Raw genomic sequence first — 14,075 nt, 5'->3', positions numbered from 1 at the left:
GGCTGGTGCTCAGACGCCATCAGCATAAGCATTGCTGCAAAGCAGGAGAACCTAGGATTTTTGACCGTGGTGTAAATGACTGACGCTGTGTACCAGCAGGGAATTAATATAAGTGTGGCATGTAAACTTTGTCCTAACAGCATTCCTTTTGCTTGCTAAGAGCTCACACTTAATCCTGTGGAAAACAAGTTGCTGGCTCTCACTTGGCTGACTGAGATACACCCTCTGCTAAAACCCTACCCTCAACCCCTGGCTCAATGTCTGCTTCCCCTCCACCCCCAGAAGAGTAGAAGGCACAAGATCAGATAAAGCTCAGAAATCTACTCCTAGCCCTGTTTCTTGTTACTAGTAGAGATTACTTCTGTGGGTTCTTTCAGAGGGTTTTGAGGGCCATGGAAAGGCATGCTCATAAGTGAGGCCATTGTTGATGTAAGGACAGGCTTAGAATCTAAAGTCCAAGATGGACTTGAAATGTTTTTTTTTTTTTAATCCCCTTGTTCCTCCCCTAGAGTGACCGTGGGTTCAGTTTTTAGATCTATTCATGTCTTTGGCTGAGGGCTCTGCTGCTGTTCTTTGAAGCCAGCCATTTGCAAAGCTAGATTGAAAAAGTTCTTTCTGCAGAATGTTTCACTTTCTTGTGTCTCCACAGTTTAGCCCTAGCAATGTTCTGACTTTAGGGGGCAATTGGATGGAGGAGAGGAAGTGCTCACAGTTGTATTTTCTCTTTGGTGCTACCTCAGTTTTGGAGCAACTGGTCGGCCCCCTTCCTTGCCTGATGTCTTCCACTGTGATATCCTCATTTCTCCCAGCAAAAGGGGAGAGAGGATGGCCAGCAGAGGCTCTACTACCACAGTCAGGCACTCGTGTACATCATGGCCCCTGTCAACTGGGCGCAGGCCTGGGCATAGTTTTTAAGTGTGATAACAGTACTGATGAAGTTGTTTCTCTCTCCAGTCCCTTACACAGGCCTGAAGGGGATGGCAGAACTTTGGGATTTGGAGGAAAGAGGAATCTCCAGAAAAGCATTATTATTACTGTTATTATTATTATTATTATTACTACTACTATTATTATTATTATTGTCACCAATGTCAAGGTAATTGTTAAGTATTGGACTCATTTATATGATGTCATCCTTGTACTCTCTCTATGACAGCTCAAAGCCTTTCAATAGCTGAGGTGTGTGAACTGTTTCTTTTTCTTGAATATCTAGAAATGGCTATAGGCAGGTAATAAGGATGCCCAGTACCCTTAAAAGGGGCAGAACTGGCTTTATTATAGCACAAGTAGCATATGATTTAAGTAGCCCTCACTGGGTTGCAGCCGGTCATGGTATTCCTCAAGGTAGCAACTCATGTGCTAACCATCCTCAGTCTGACACCTAGGTGTAGAACTGGGAAGAGGCACCCAGTACTTTGTGCCCACATTGTTTTTGTTGCTGTTGTGGTTTTGGTTTTTTTGAGACAGGGTTTCTCTGTAGCTATGATACCTATCCTGGAACTAGCTTTTGTAGACCAGACTGGCCTTGAACTCACAGAAATCTACCTGCCTCTGCCACCCAAATGCTGGATTAAAGGCGTGCACCACCACTGCCCGGCTTTGTGTCCACATTGGTTTTTGGTGTCTCTGTAGCCTATACCACACCACTGTGCTGCTGCTTTGCTCACAGCTTTACTTGCCTCTGAAGTCTTTCTTGGGTTTTGTTTTTTTTTCTTTTGCAGGGTAGGGTGTGTTCAATACAGGGTTTCTCTGTGTAACCTTAACTGTCCTGGAACTCGCTTTGTAGACCAGGCTGACTTCGAACTCACTGAGATCTGCCTACCTCTGTCTCTGAAGTCTTACAAGATGGGTTTTTGTTCTGGGGTTTTGTTTGTTTGTTTTTTCTTTGGGGGAGCCTACAAATGGGTAGTAGGGAGGAAATAGGGTTTGGTTCTATCCTTGGTCTCCGGGCCATCCATTCTCTGGGTCCTGATAGTGACACTCCTGGCAGTGTCAGGGATGGACTCACTCTCATGGCATGGGTCTTGGGCTGGACTAGTCATTGGTTGGCCATTCCCACAAACTCTGTGCCACCCTTACGCTAGCATATCCCATAGGAGTACAGACTGTGTTCCAATCCCTCCACTGGAAGTGTTGCCTGGTCACAGAAGAACTGCCATGACCAGTTCGGGGTGTGTTGGAGACGTTTTCTTAATTGTGGTTTCCTCTTTTCAGATGACTTTAGCTTGTGCTGAGTTACATAAAACTAGCCAGGACAACTAGTAAATGGATATAGTTAAAAGTAGCACCTTTTTTCCCTGCCCCTGGAGATCAAGCTCAGAGCCTCACTTGTGGCATAGATATACATAATTGGAACAAGAGTTTCATAAAACAGTGCCCAGCCAGACCGTCTAACAATTTCTGCTTCATTTTGTTTAATTTAAATGCTGTTGAGAGCCAGGTGTGGTAGCACACCTCCAATCCCAGCAGAGCCAGAAGGATCTTGAGTTTAAGGCCACTGGGCTACTTAACACAATTTTTCTAAAAATAAATTTAAAAAACTCTTCCTTAATTATAGGTTCTGACCTATGTTTAAAGCTATTGTTTTAAAGGTATGCCAAACATCAACATTTATTGTTGTCCCTCCTCTGTGTGAGGTAGAGGGCATAGCTAGCTAAGGTGTTTCTCTCACCTTGATTTGATTTGTTGAGAGATAGTGAAGTAGAGTGTTAGGTGTAAAAGAATCCTTTAAAAAAAAACCAATAAACAGAGAAACAAACAAACCACCCAAGTCTCACTCAGTACCTGTGCTCCTCCTAGCACTTCTCACTCTTCCCCTACCCCGAAACCCTCCCTCCCAGGGCCTGGACTTTGCTTCCCTTCCCACAGCTTCTGATCCCTATGGAACTCAGCCACTTTGGACACCTGGTCTCTGGGCTCCTTGCTGTCTACACTCCTGCACCTCTGTGGGTTGCTTGTCCCCTTTCTCCCTTCTCACTCTCCACCTTCTCCCCTCTCTCATGGCCTGGTAGAGTCTGCTGGCCATAATTAGCCTGAACTATTCCAGATGCCTCACCTGTCTTCTCCCCCAGGACTACCATCAGCATTCTCAGCTATACTGAGTAGTCATGTCCTCATTTTCCATTCAGAAAGCAGCCAGAGATGTGAGTTGTGAGTCTGAACTTTGCTATTGTAAACTAGGTCTGTACCTCAACCACATTTTTGTTTGATCATTTGTTTTTGAGACAAAGTTTCACTTCGAAGCCTGTATCTTAACTATTGGCCAGCCTTAAACTCAAAAAAAATCACTTAACTGTGCTTCCTGATTGCTGAAATTAAAGGTGTGTGCCACCACGTATGGTGAACTAGGTCTTCTTATGTGGACCTACTGTCACTTCTAAGTGGATAGGAATGAGAAAAATATGTGACTACTTGACTTTTAAACCTTTATGTGGAGCCAGACAGTAATGACATATGCACATCTTTAATCCCAGCACTTGGGAGGCAGAGACAGGCAGATCTCTGTGAGTTTGAGGCCAGCCTGGTCTACAAGAACTAGTTCCAGGACAGGCTCCAAAGCTACACAGAGAAACCCTGTCTCGAAAAAACAAAACTGAACAAACAAAAACCCCTTTATTTATTTATCCTTATTTCTATAAATAAACCTTTATCTCTTTTTAAAAGATTTATTAATTGATTGATTGTACATTGGATTTTACCTGCATATATATCTGTATGAGGGTGTCAGATCCCCTGGAACTGGAGCTACAGACAGTTAGTTGTGAACTACTTGTGTGAATGCTGGAATTGAACCCCTGTCTCCCCTGAAAGAGCAGCCAGTGCTCTTAAACATTGAGCCATCTCTCCAGCCTCCCTTTATTTATTTATAAATACTGAGGATTGAACACTGATTCGTGCTTAGCAAGAAGTTCTACCACTGAGCTATATCTTCAAAGTATGTATATTAAAGTATGATATAGATAAGTATTAGAGAGAGACAGTTTAACATTGGGTTAAAAGTGAGAGCCAGAATTGGGCATATGTAACACATGCCTGTAATAAAGTAGTCACCCTGTAATTATTATTCTTAGTACAGGTTCACTGTTCTAATCAAACACCTGAATTCACACTGCTTAGGAATCTGAAATGTTTTTGACATCTTACCACAGGTAGAAAACTTTGTACCTGACTCATGGAATAAGGCCAGAATACATATACACTAGTTTGTTGTCTGAGGCCATGAGAGTTACAGCAGTTGGCAGCTAATGTTCAGATGTCAACCCAGCAGAGGCATGGTTATTGATGGAGGATTAATCCTGTCCAGACAAGGTCTGCAGGACCATCGACTCTGGAAACTGTTACTCACTTTGCTAAAGCAGCTTGGTGTCTTCCCAGTATTTGCATTGTAGTGTGTATTCTCATGTAATGTGTATATGTAATCTCATGATTGCATCTCAATCTTATGGGCACATATATCTGTGGATAATCAGGAAGATGATTTTCATTTAAGCTATATAGTTTTGATATATAGTATGTGCGTATGTATATTATACATATATGACATGCTTCATAACTGAATCTATTTGTCCCACAAGGACTGTGAACATTTAAAAACCTGCCTTGTTCTTTTACTTACTGAATGGCTTCCCCCACCTCATGAAACCTCCGGTGAGAGAATTTAGTTAAGTAGCCAGAAACCTTGGTTCACACAGCCTAATCTCCACTCCATTCCCTGAGATACATTAAGAGCTAAATTCCCCCAAACCATCTTCCACTTGGCAGGACATGCAGTCAGGAAAGGAGTCTTTCATATAGACCACATTTGGGACCTTCAAAGATAAAGCTCATTTGAGATTGAGAGCCCTAATTCTCCCATAGTGGACTTAGGAAAGTGCTGGCCTCAGCAATTAACCCTCTACACCTATCCATTTTTCCTTTTACATTTATTTTTCACTAACCCCTAGTTAATCAAAGCCTGGGTGGAGGCAGATCATGTTTCTTTCCAGCTATTTTTTTTCCTGTTATGTTTTGGGTTTTGTTGCTTTGAGACAGTATCTCACTCTGAGGCTCAGATTGGCTTTGAATTTGTAACAATCCTCCCAAGTGCTGGGATTACGGTGGTGAGCTACCATACCTGGCCCTGTCCAGCTTCTGAGAAGGAAGAGGAGGAAGACAAAGAGTCTTTTTCCCACTTTGATGTTTATGTTTATTTTTGCTTCATTATTTTATTTACGTGGTAAAATACATTGTTGTCCCCATTTGTAATTTAGTGATTTTGTTCCAGCCCTGTGTTACTGTCACCAGAGTTCTTAAGAGTCAGTGCCTAGTTTGGGCTACCCATCCTCTATAGGCTAGTTAACAAAACAAGAGTGAAGAGCAGAAAAACATTTATTCAGTATCTGGCCACTCTGGGAGAGGAACAAAGAGGAGCAAGTCCATCTTCAAAGGCCTGACATGAGGTTTAGGATTAAATAGAGAGCAAGATGTGTGCATAACTAAGCAGTGCTAGTCCAGGTGTTCCCCTCCCGTCACTGTCTGTGCTCCAGTCTGTTCTGCATGGTGGTCTGAGAAGTTGTTTGACCTGTGGAAAGTCTCTGTCTTGGGAACAGGTTGCCCCTCTGACTGGCACTAGGCTTCAGCCCGTTTTCTCCCATCGTGAGATAGCTGGGGAAATTTGAACCTCATGTGAGGGTGGGGTGGGAGAGTCTATTGTCTCAATAGTTTGTTAGCCAGAGGGAGAGAAACTGTGTCTTTAGAATGTCTTTTTCATTTTTCATTATTTTTTTCCTTAAGAGATGTGTTCTTTAATAGAAATTAATCACCACTAGATGGCACAAGACCCTCACTACTCTGTACTTGTTAGTTTTTTAAGATTCTTTTCAAAAGATAGGCTGCTAATGTGTAGTTTTTAAAATACAATATGTATAACCCATTCTAATGTTTCCTTTTAGAAAGGAATAAAGGATAAAAATCAAAGATCAGAACAAATACAATTGGCCATATATATATATATATATGTATATGTATGTATGTAACAAAACAAAACAAGCTTTCTAGAATAAGCATTTTGTCTGACTTGCACAATATGGTGGTTCAGACTTGTAATATTTGTGGCCCTAGCTTGGCAGGCTGAAGCAGGACAATTGGAAGTTTAGAGCAGCCTGGGAGAGAGAAATGGAAGGACCTGTCGGGGTAGAGATTGACTATATACAGATTTTCTTGTCATTTTTGCCTAAATAATATGGTATATAAACTATTCATACAGTATTTATGTTGTGTGAATAACCTATGCTTTAAATTGTGCATAGGTTACATGTGAATACTGTGGTATCTTGGGAAGGGGTCTGGAACCAGTCTTCTAGCATTCTGAGGGACGGTTGTGCTGTGGGCTGTGTGCATCACAGAGAACAGGCAGCTTTTGAGGTACATAAAGGTGTGGTCTTTGTTCATATGTGGGTCATATCTGAAATCTGAGTCTCATGCACAAATACTTTAGTTGATTTGTTGATATTTAAAAACATAGCTTTTAAAAGACAAATAGTTTGCTCTGACCCCAAATAATGTCTGTTTTCTTTTTTCTATAATAATCTTTTATCTTTGAAATTATAATATGATTGCATCATTTACTCCCTTCCCTTTTCCTCCCTCCAGCCTCTCCTATGTAAAAGCTCCATCCCTAATTTTTCTTAAATTCCTGGCCCTTTTTTTTTTTTGCCTGATATTGCTGGGTTGTGTGTGTGTGTGTGTGTGTGTGTGTGTGAGAGAGAGAGAGAGAGAGAGAGAGAGAGAGAGAGAGAGAGAGAGAGAGAGAGAGAGAGAGAGAGAGAGAGAGAGACAGGGATGTCTTCAAATTTCATTCTTAGAAATTGAGGGCTCTGTTTCACACTGAGAAGTATTTTGCTTTGCATTTGTTAGTACGCATGTATGTAAGAGAAGTCTGAGTGTAGGCACAGTTACAAGCAGTTAAGTGCTGATCACTTGACTTGGGGTGATCAGAGAAGCAGAGACAGAATATCAGACTCAACACATATATTGCCCTCTGCCTCAGCTAAAACAGAAAATTAAGCTAAGCCTTGACAAATAGCAACTTCTCCCACCCTGCTTTGTTCATGCAGCTTTCTGTTGTAGCAGAACATGGTCCCTGCCTACCTGTTGTTTATACACGGTAATAGATGATTAGTTTTGTTTATGAATGGTGACACTGTATAGCTTTAATTTAACTTTGGCTATTAAACCCCTTAAACGAAAGATAGTGAGTTGGAGGCAACACAGTGGGACCCTGACTCAAAAACAGAATTCGTAATAAAAGTTTACTGACTTTTTCCCCATGGACAATGTATGTATATATTATAATTATGTCTTTTACCCCCCTTTCTTGTACATGGAGTCCATTGCATCTTAAAAAGGGGACTGAAGCCTCTCCCTCCCCTTACCCACAGCCCTGTTATCAGTATAGATAGAGTCTGCATTGAGTCCTCAGAGCTGCCCGGGGTGGTCTTTCTGAAGGACTCTTTGCTGGGTGCTGGCTGCTCTTCACCCATCCCAGTGCATCATGCAGTTTGGAGTGTGAGCACAGGTATAGGGGAATCATGGGCCAATAGATAGAAATCTTGGAAATCTGTGAACATTAATAATATCTAACCCAAATTATAGTCCTATATTGCCCTCCATCCAAATTTGTTAACCAGAAGCTTAAGAACTAGGACTATTTGGAGAGAGTGTAATAAAACTACAGTTGTTAAAATGTAAGTAATCAAAACTAACGTGGAAAATCATCAAATACCTTTAAATTGAGCTTGTCATTTAAAAGCTTTTGCATAATTCTTTCTATTACAGTTCCTCAAATTCCTTTTTTAATAAAGCGTAATAGAAACATTACAAGGAAAGCAGGTCATTTTAGAAACGTACAAATGCATGAATAGTGGACTTTGCCATACAGGAACTTACAGATTGTAGGTGGAACTGGGGTGGATCTTAACTTGGAGTCTTCCATATTACAGCTAAAACTTTGATCTCAACACCAGAATATGTAATACTAAATTAGTTTTCCTTCTTCATATTTGGTCCCTGAGCTCCAAGCCTTGGAAAAGAAGTTTTCCCTTGTGTAGAAGGTGGGATGTTGACCTCGAGTCTGCCTGCATGCATTTGTGGCTGTTGTTGCAATTTCTTGTTGCCTCCCTCACCTGGCCTCATCTCAGGCAAATAAGGACAGAGCAAGAACAAGGAAGACTTCCTGGCTACCTTTTCTTAATGCCACCAACATATCTAGACTTAATCAGTATTAATGATAGAGCTGTTATCGAGCCTTGAGGCCAAGAACTTGATTATATTATCTCATTATTATACACAAGTCAACTGAGATTTAAGTTTCGCTAAATTAGTAAATGGAGGCGCTCGGCTTTGGCAGGGACAGGGAGGGCGGGAAGGATATGGTTCCTAGTCTTCCAGTTTGACCTAGAACTTCCTGTGTTGCTGAGAATGCCCCTGAACTGGAGGCAGAATTATAGACATGCGCACCGTGTCAGACTCTTCTGATGATCTTTGCTCTGCAGTGAGCTTCTGCTGTTTGAAGGTAACCTTGGCTGTGTCGTTTTGCCTCCTTTCCTAGGGCTTCCTGAAGAATGAGAAAGATAATGCCCTGCTGTCTGCCATCGAAGAGTCCCGGAAGAGGGTAAGGAGACAGCCAGAAGTGGAGTGCAGGCCCGTGCTTCTTTGTCACAGCATGATGGCAACATCTTTTTTGTTTGTTTGTTTTTTGTTTTATGCTGTCATTTCTTTTTAGTTGGGGGGACATGTAGAAGTCAAAAGACAACTTTTGCAGGTCGATTATTTCCTTTTACCGTGTGGGTTTGGGGGTCAAACTTAGGTTTCCAGGTTGGCAGCAAGCACCTTTACCCACTGAGCTATATATCTTGCTAGCCCAAAATCACCATGCTAACATTTTCTCAAATGCTTTTAAAATATATTTGGTACACTAAATGATGGCAAATATATCAACCAGAGTAGCCATTGTACATTTTAGCCTACCTCCACCCCTGCAAAATGCTCTCTACGGGTGTTTCTGGATGCTTTCATTCTGGGAGCATACAATAATTGTTAGGTGAGACTCCCAAGATACAGTAGGATAGATAAATGTGCATATTTTGCAAAAGCCTTCCTGCATGGTCCCCATAGGGTCATTCCTTTACTAACGAGAGTTTTCTCCTTTGTTTCTGACAAGGATTACAGCCTTTCATTAGCATCCCAGTTCAGTTTTGAAACTCCTGAGAGGTCTTTAGGGAGGAAAGAAAACAGGTTAGCTGTCAAGTTTGACCTGACTCTGAGAAGGTGGCTTTTCTTGGAAGCACCTGTCAGTCTGCCTGTTGTGCTTCTCTGCTAAGGGAATCAGATGAGGAGTGCCTATTCTCTGTCTCAGTATTTATTTAGCATGGATGTCAAGTGAATGTGTTTGTGTATTATTTGTGTCATCTGAAAACCAAAAAGTAAGAAATGCTCCTACTCAGTGTGCTGTGTTAGAGCCCTCTCCAAAGCTGAGCATCCTCAACAGGCTCACAGGAGTCTTGCCTTCTCTAGTGTGCAAGAAATGTTTCAAAGGCGGCAAGTGACCAATAAGAAAATTCTAAATTTCATTAATTACATTGTTGGAGGCAGTACTTAGTCTTGGAAATAGGGAAATTCATTTGATTTATATTTGAAGACATTTTAAAATGTTTACACTCTTGAATGTCTCACCAAAATTGATTGTCCTGCTGTAAAAGACCAATAAAATTAAATTAGGATTCTTGAATGCCTCCAAACCATATTAATCCATTTACCCTGAGAATGTGTTTCTGAAATTGGCAGTCTCTAAATATTGTGCCATACTGAGACTAAATGTGCAGCCAGCCAAAGCATTTAGGTGACACGCCACAGCGCAAAATGTGTGCATATGTTTTTATGAGGGAGACATTCCAGTGTTGTGAGCCAGCCTGAGAGGACACCTCTGACTTGGCTGGATCCTAGAAGGTTGTTACTGAGCAAAAATCATTTTCAATAAAAAATGATTTAAAAATCAGCAGCTTTCTGGCATTTTGGTGGCAGTTTCATATCTGAATAACTTGCCAATGTCCCACTGAAATACCAGGAAAACAGGCTAGAAAACCACAAATATGTCCTTGTTACTCCGTTTGGTGCATCTCAGTGAGCCAAAATGACATTCTCAGAGCACATGCAGTGTTTCTAAAAGCTGCAACAGCCCAGTAATAATAAGATATGAAGCCAAAGCTATAGCGCCCTTCCTTTTAGTAAAATGAGTGAAGAACTCCCGGCCTTTTCTTGATTCAGTCATCCAGTTTGATCCCTGCCTTCTTATCCTTGCTGTGCTCTACAGGTGATGCTTTGCACACACAACAGTAATAGTGATTCAAGTTTAATTTGAATAGTTTCCTCCACTGCTTTGTTATTTTTTTCCTGTGGTTGGTCTTGCCTTCCTTTTGATTTTCAGGTCTTCACATTCTCTTTCAACTTACCCCATACTCTTTCCTATCTACTTCCCACTTTGCCTCAGACCCTTGCTACCCTTTTCTCTAGGTTTTTATTTGCTCTGTTGATTTCTCTTTAGTCACCATTCATTCATTCATTCATTCATTCATTCATTCATTCATTTTATCTAGTTGAGTAGTTTGGACTCTGCTGTAAACCCAGTAGGCCACTGGTGGAGTGGGTGGCTATTCATCCCTGATTGGCACACAGATTGGATCTTTCATTATCTCAGTTGTAATTAAGATAAGCTGGGGTGGTGGTTAAGAGAAGAGAATTTTAATGTTGGGCCTTTGTTTTTATTTTTATGCTCTTTATCACACCAGCAATGAATAGGCTAACAGTGTTTAGGCTGCTGGCTGTTTGTAAATAAGTAGCCTGGCATCCTTCTTCAGACAATGAGCACTTGAGTCCCCAGAGTATCCAGTTTTCAAAGCTGTTTGGTTTTTCTAGAAGCACCGGATAGCCGAAGGGGTGGGAGTGGGTGTAGTTAACCCACTGTTGTCACTTTAACCCCACTGATGCTGGAATTCTGACCCCACCGTCCCCAGCAGCTGAGCTGCCTCTGTGGCTTTGCTGTTGGGTATTAGCCAGAGACCACGTCTCCGAGAGAAACCTGCTGAAGCTGTGTCCTGGGCCAGAGCCACAGCTTTGCCTTTGTCTTATTTGCTCTTGCAAACTCTTCATTCCACCTGCCCTGGTCCTCCTGCCACTTTTACCCTGTACTTTGCTGTGCTGAGAGAGTCTCAGGATTAAAGAGGCAGTTGGTGTGCCAAAAAGAAGAACTTGAAAAATAGTATGACTTCCTGTGTGCACATTCTAGAGGGTCATATCTAGTGATAGCTTCTTTCCCCATTTTGACTCTACCTTTCTGATTCAACACATTTCTCTAGTCAGGATGTAAACAGAGACTGCTCTTTCGTTCCTGGCCGCCCAGACCCAAATAATCACACAGAAACTATATTAATTACACTACTGTTTGGCCGATGACTCAGGTATATTTCTAGCTAGCTCTTACATCTTAAATTAACCCATTTCTATTTTATATTTTACCATGAAGCTTGTGGTTTATTGGTAAGATTCTGGCATCCTTCTCCTTCGGCAGCTACATGGTGTCTTTTTGACTCTGCTTACTCTCTCTGTTCAATTTCCCGCTTGGCTGTACTCTGCCAAACCATTGGTTAAAACAGCTTTATTTGTCAACCAGTAAAAGGAACACATATACCGAAGGAAATCCCACAACAGTCAGAATGTACAGCCACTGTGTTTATGTTTACATGTATGTGCGGGAGACAAGGTTTATGTTTATGTTTACATGTATGTGCGGGAGACAAGGTTTATGTTTATGTTTACATGTATGTGCGGGAGACAAGGTTTATGTTTATGTTCAACTCATACCCGACACTCATGTTGTCTGATTCTCAGCACAAAGAACAAGCGGGGGAACTGTTTAAACTAATGTTTATTTCTCCCATGTCTTCAGAGGACACTGTAGAAAGGGTACAAAATGTGCTGCCCTTCTTCCTAGTCATTTTTGTTTGCATTTGTATTGTATCCTTTGTTCTTTTAGCCTATATGTTAACAAATACTGTTCAAAATTCAGTACATTTGTAGAAAGAGTATATTTATTTTTCTAATAGTTCTCCACAGTTTATGTGCATAACTATTATCGTTATAAATTATCTACATTGCCCAAAATAAAACAGGCCTTACTAATATGCTCTCAGTGCTCCTTAATTAGATGCCAGTCTCACTGTAGGTGAGATGGCCTTTTGAAAAGTGGGCTTCAGCTGAGGGAAATGTGCTCCACCAATTAAAGTTACAGGCTCAAAACAGCCTTACTTCTCTCTCTCTCTCTCTCTCTCTCTCTCTCTCTCTCTCTCTCTCTCCCTCCCTCCCTTCCTCTCTCCCTCCCTCTCTCCCCCCTCTCTCTCTCTCCCTCCCTCCCTCTCTCCCTCCCTCCCTCCCTCTTCCTCCCCTTTGTTCAGGTAGCTTCCTGTCTTGTCTCTGTCAGTTGACAGTAGTGTAAGTCACCAGACTTTTTGTGATGTTGAGTAGACTGTTAGGAAATCAATACCAGAAGGCTATTTTTTATTTTAGTACTTTCTTCCTATTACAAAAACAAAACAAAACAAAACCCAGTGTTTTAAAATACATAAACAAGTAAGGAGAATCTGTTTTTTTTTTTTTTTTTAGTCTTTGTTAAATCTTAAGATACCAATGTGTTTCATCATCGTTTTATGTCCTACAAAAAAAAAAAAAGGTACTACTGTAGTTTGTAATAGGTAGCTTAATTCCAAAAATCTAATAAAGCACAGAGAAATGCTCATCATTACTAATCATTAGGAAGACAAATCTAAATGGGTTACTCTTATTAACAACAACAACAAAGTGTTGGTGATATTTATAGAAATGATAACCTTGATTCACTGTCAGTGGTGATGTAAAGTATGTAGCCTCAGAAGAGTAGAAAGATTACTAATGCGACGACAGCAATACCACATCTGAGTCTGTCCCCCAAATCAAAGGCCGGGACTTGAGGAGACAGCTGTATACCCATGTTCTTACCAGTGTTGTGCACAAATGGAAAGAAATTTTGGCACATTCTTCAGTATGATGGACCTTAAGAACTGCTAAATAAACTAAGTTATTCATAAAAATACACAGTGTATGGTTCCACTTCTGTGCGGTAACTACAGTGACCACTCTCAGGGACACAGCAGGCTGATGGTGGCCAGGGTCTGGGTAGAGAAAGAAATAGCCTGTTATTGGTGAGCAGCTGCAGACCTTCAGTTTTGCATTAGATTATAAGGATAGAAGGTGATGGTCATTGCACCTGTACTTTATGCCACTGAACTGTCCACTTAAAATGGTAAACCTTGAATTGGAGATAGCTCAGTAGCTAAGAGCACTGGCGGCTCTTCCAGAGGACTTGGGTTTGATTCCCAGCACCCACGTGGTGGCTCACAACCATCTATAACTCAGCCCCAAGGATCTGATACCCCCTTCTGGCCTCCATGAGCACCGGATGTGCATGTGGTGTGTAGACATGCATGCAGGCAAAACAACTATATACATAAAATAGTAAAAATAGTTTTAAACGGCAAATCTTATGTATATTTTCTCACAATTATAATAAGAGTTTTAAAAAGTCTCCAAATCAGTGAGATATGAAGTATGTTAGAAACAGTTGTTAACAAAATTTTTAAATGATAAATTTTAAAATAGATTTGTTTTTTCTGGATCTGATTCTAGGAAAGTGGTTGGTGGGTGGGGGCCCCTGATCTGTAGTTCCACCTGGTTTTAAAGGGAACCAGTCTGCATTTCCTCACTGGGCCTGCACTCTCCGTCCCTCTCTGACAGACCTTTGGTATGGCTGAAGAGTATCATCGAGAGTCAATGCTGGTCGAGTGGGAACAAGTGAAACAAAGAATCCTGCACACACTGCTGGCGTCAGGAGAGGATGCCCTTGACTTCACCCAAGAAAGCGAGGTAGGTTGAACCAGATAAACCTTAGTTAAAATATGAAGTCCCAGGGTTTGTCTTAACACTGTTGATTAGTAGTTGTACTAAGTTGC

The 14,075-nt window shown here is 41.3% G+C and overlaps 1 protein-coding gene across 1 annotated transcript in view; it reads left to right on the top strand.

Annotated features, from left to right (window-relative positions):
* The window catches only part of Nup93 (nucleoporin 93), a 94,584-nt gene that overhangs the window by 53,548 nt on the left and 26,961 nt on the right, over nt 1-14,075 (top strand). The window contains exons 4-5 of the mRNA XM_038313258.1: nt 8,588-8,650; nt 13,861-13,989. Coding sequence (XP_038169186.1) covers nt 8,588-8,650; nt 13,861-13,989 — 192 coding nt within the window. The remainder of the gene's footprint in view (nt 1-8,587; nt 8,651-13,860; nt 13,990-14,075) is intronic.

This window comes from Arvicola amphibius, chromosome 15 (assembly GCF_903992535.2).
Source record: "Arvicola amphibius chromosome 15, mArvAmp1.2, whole genome shotgun sequence".
Lineage (NCBI taxonomy): Eukaryota > Metazoa > Chordata > Mammalia > Rodentia > Cricetidae > Arvicola > Arvicola amphibius.
This window is presented reverse-complemented; position numbering and strand designations above follow the sequence as displayed.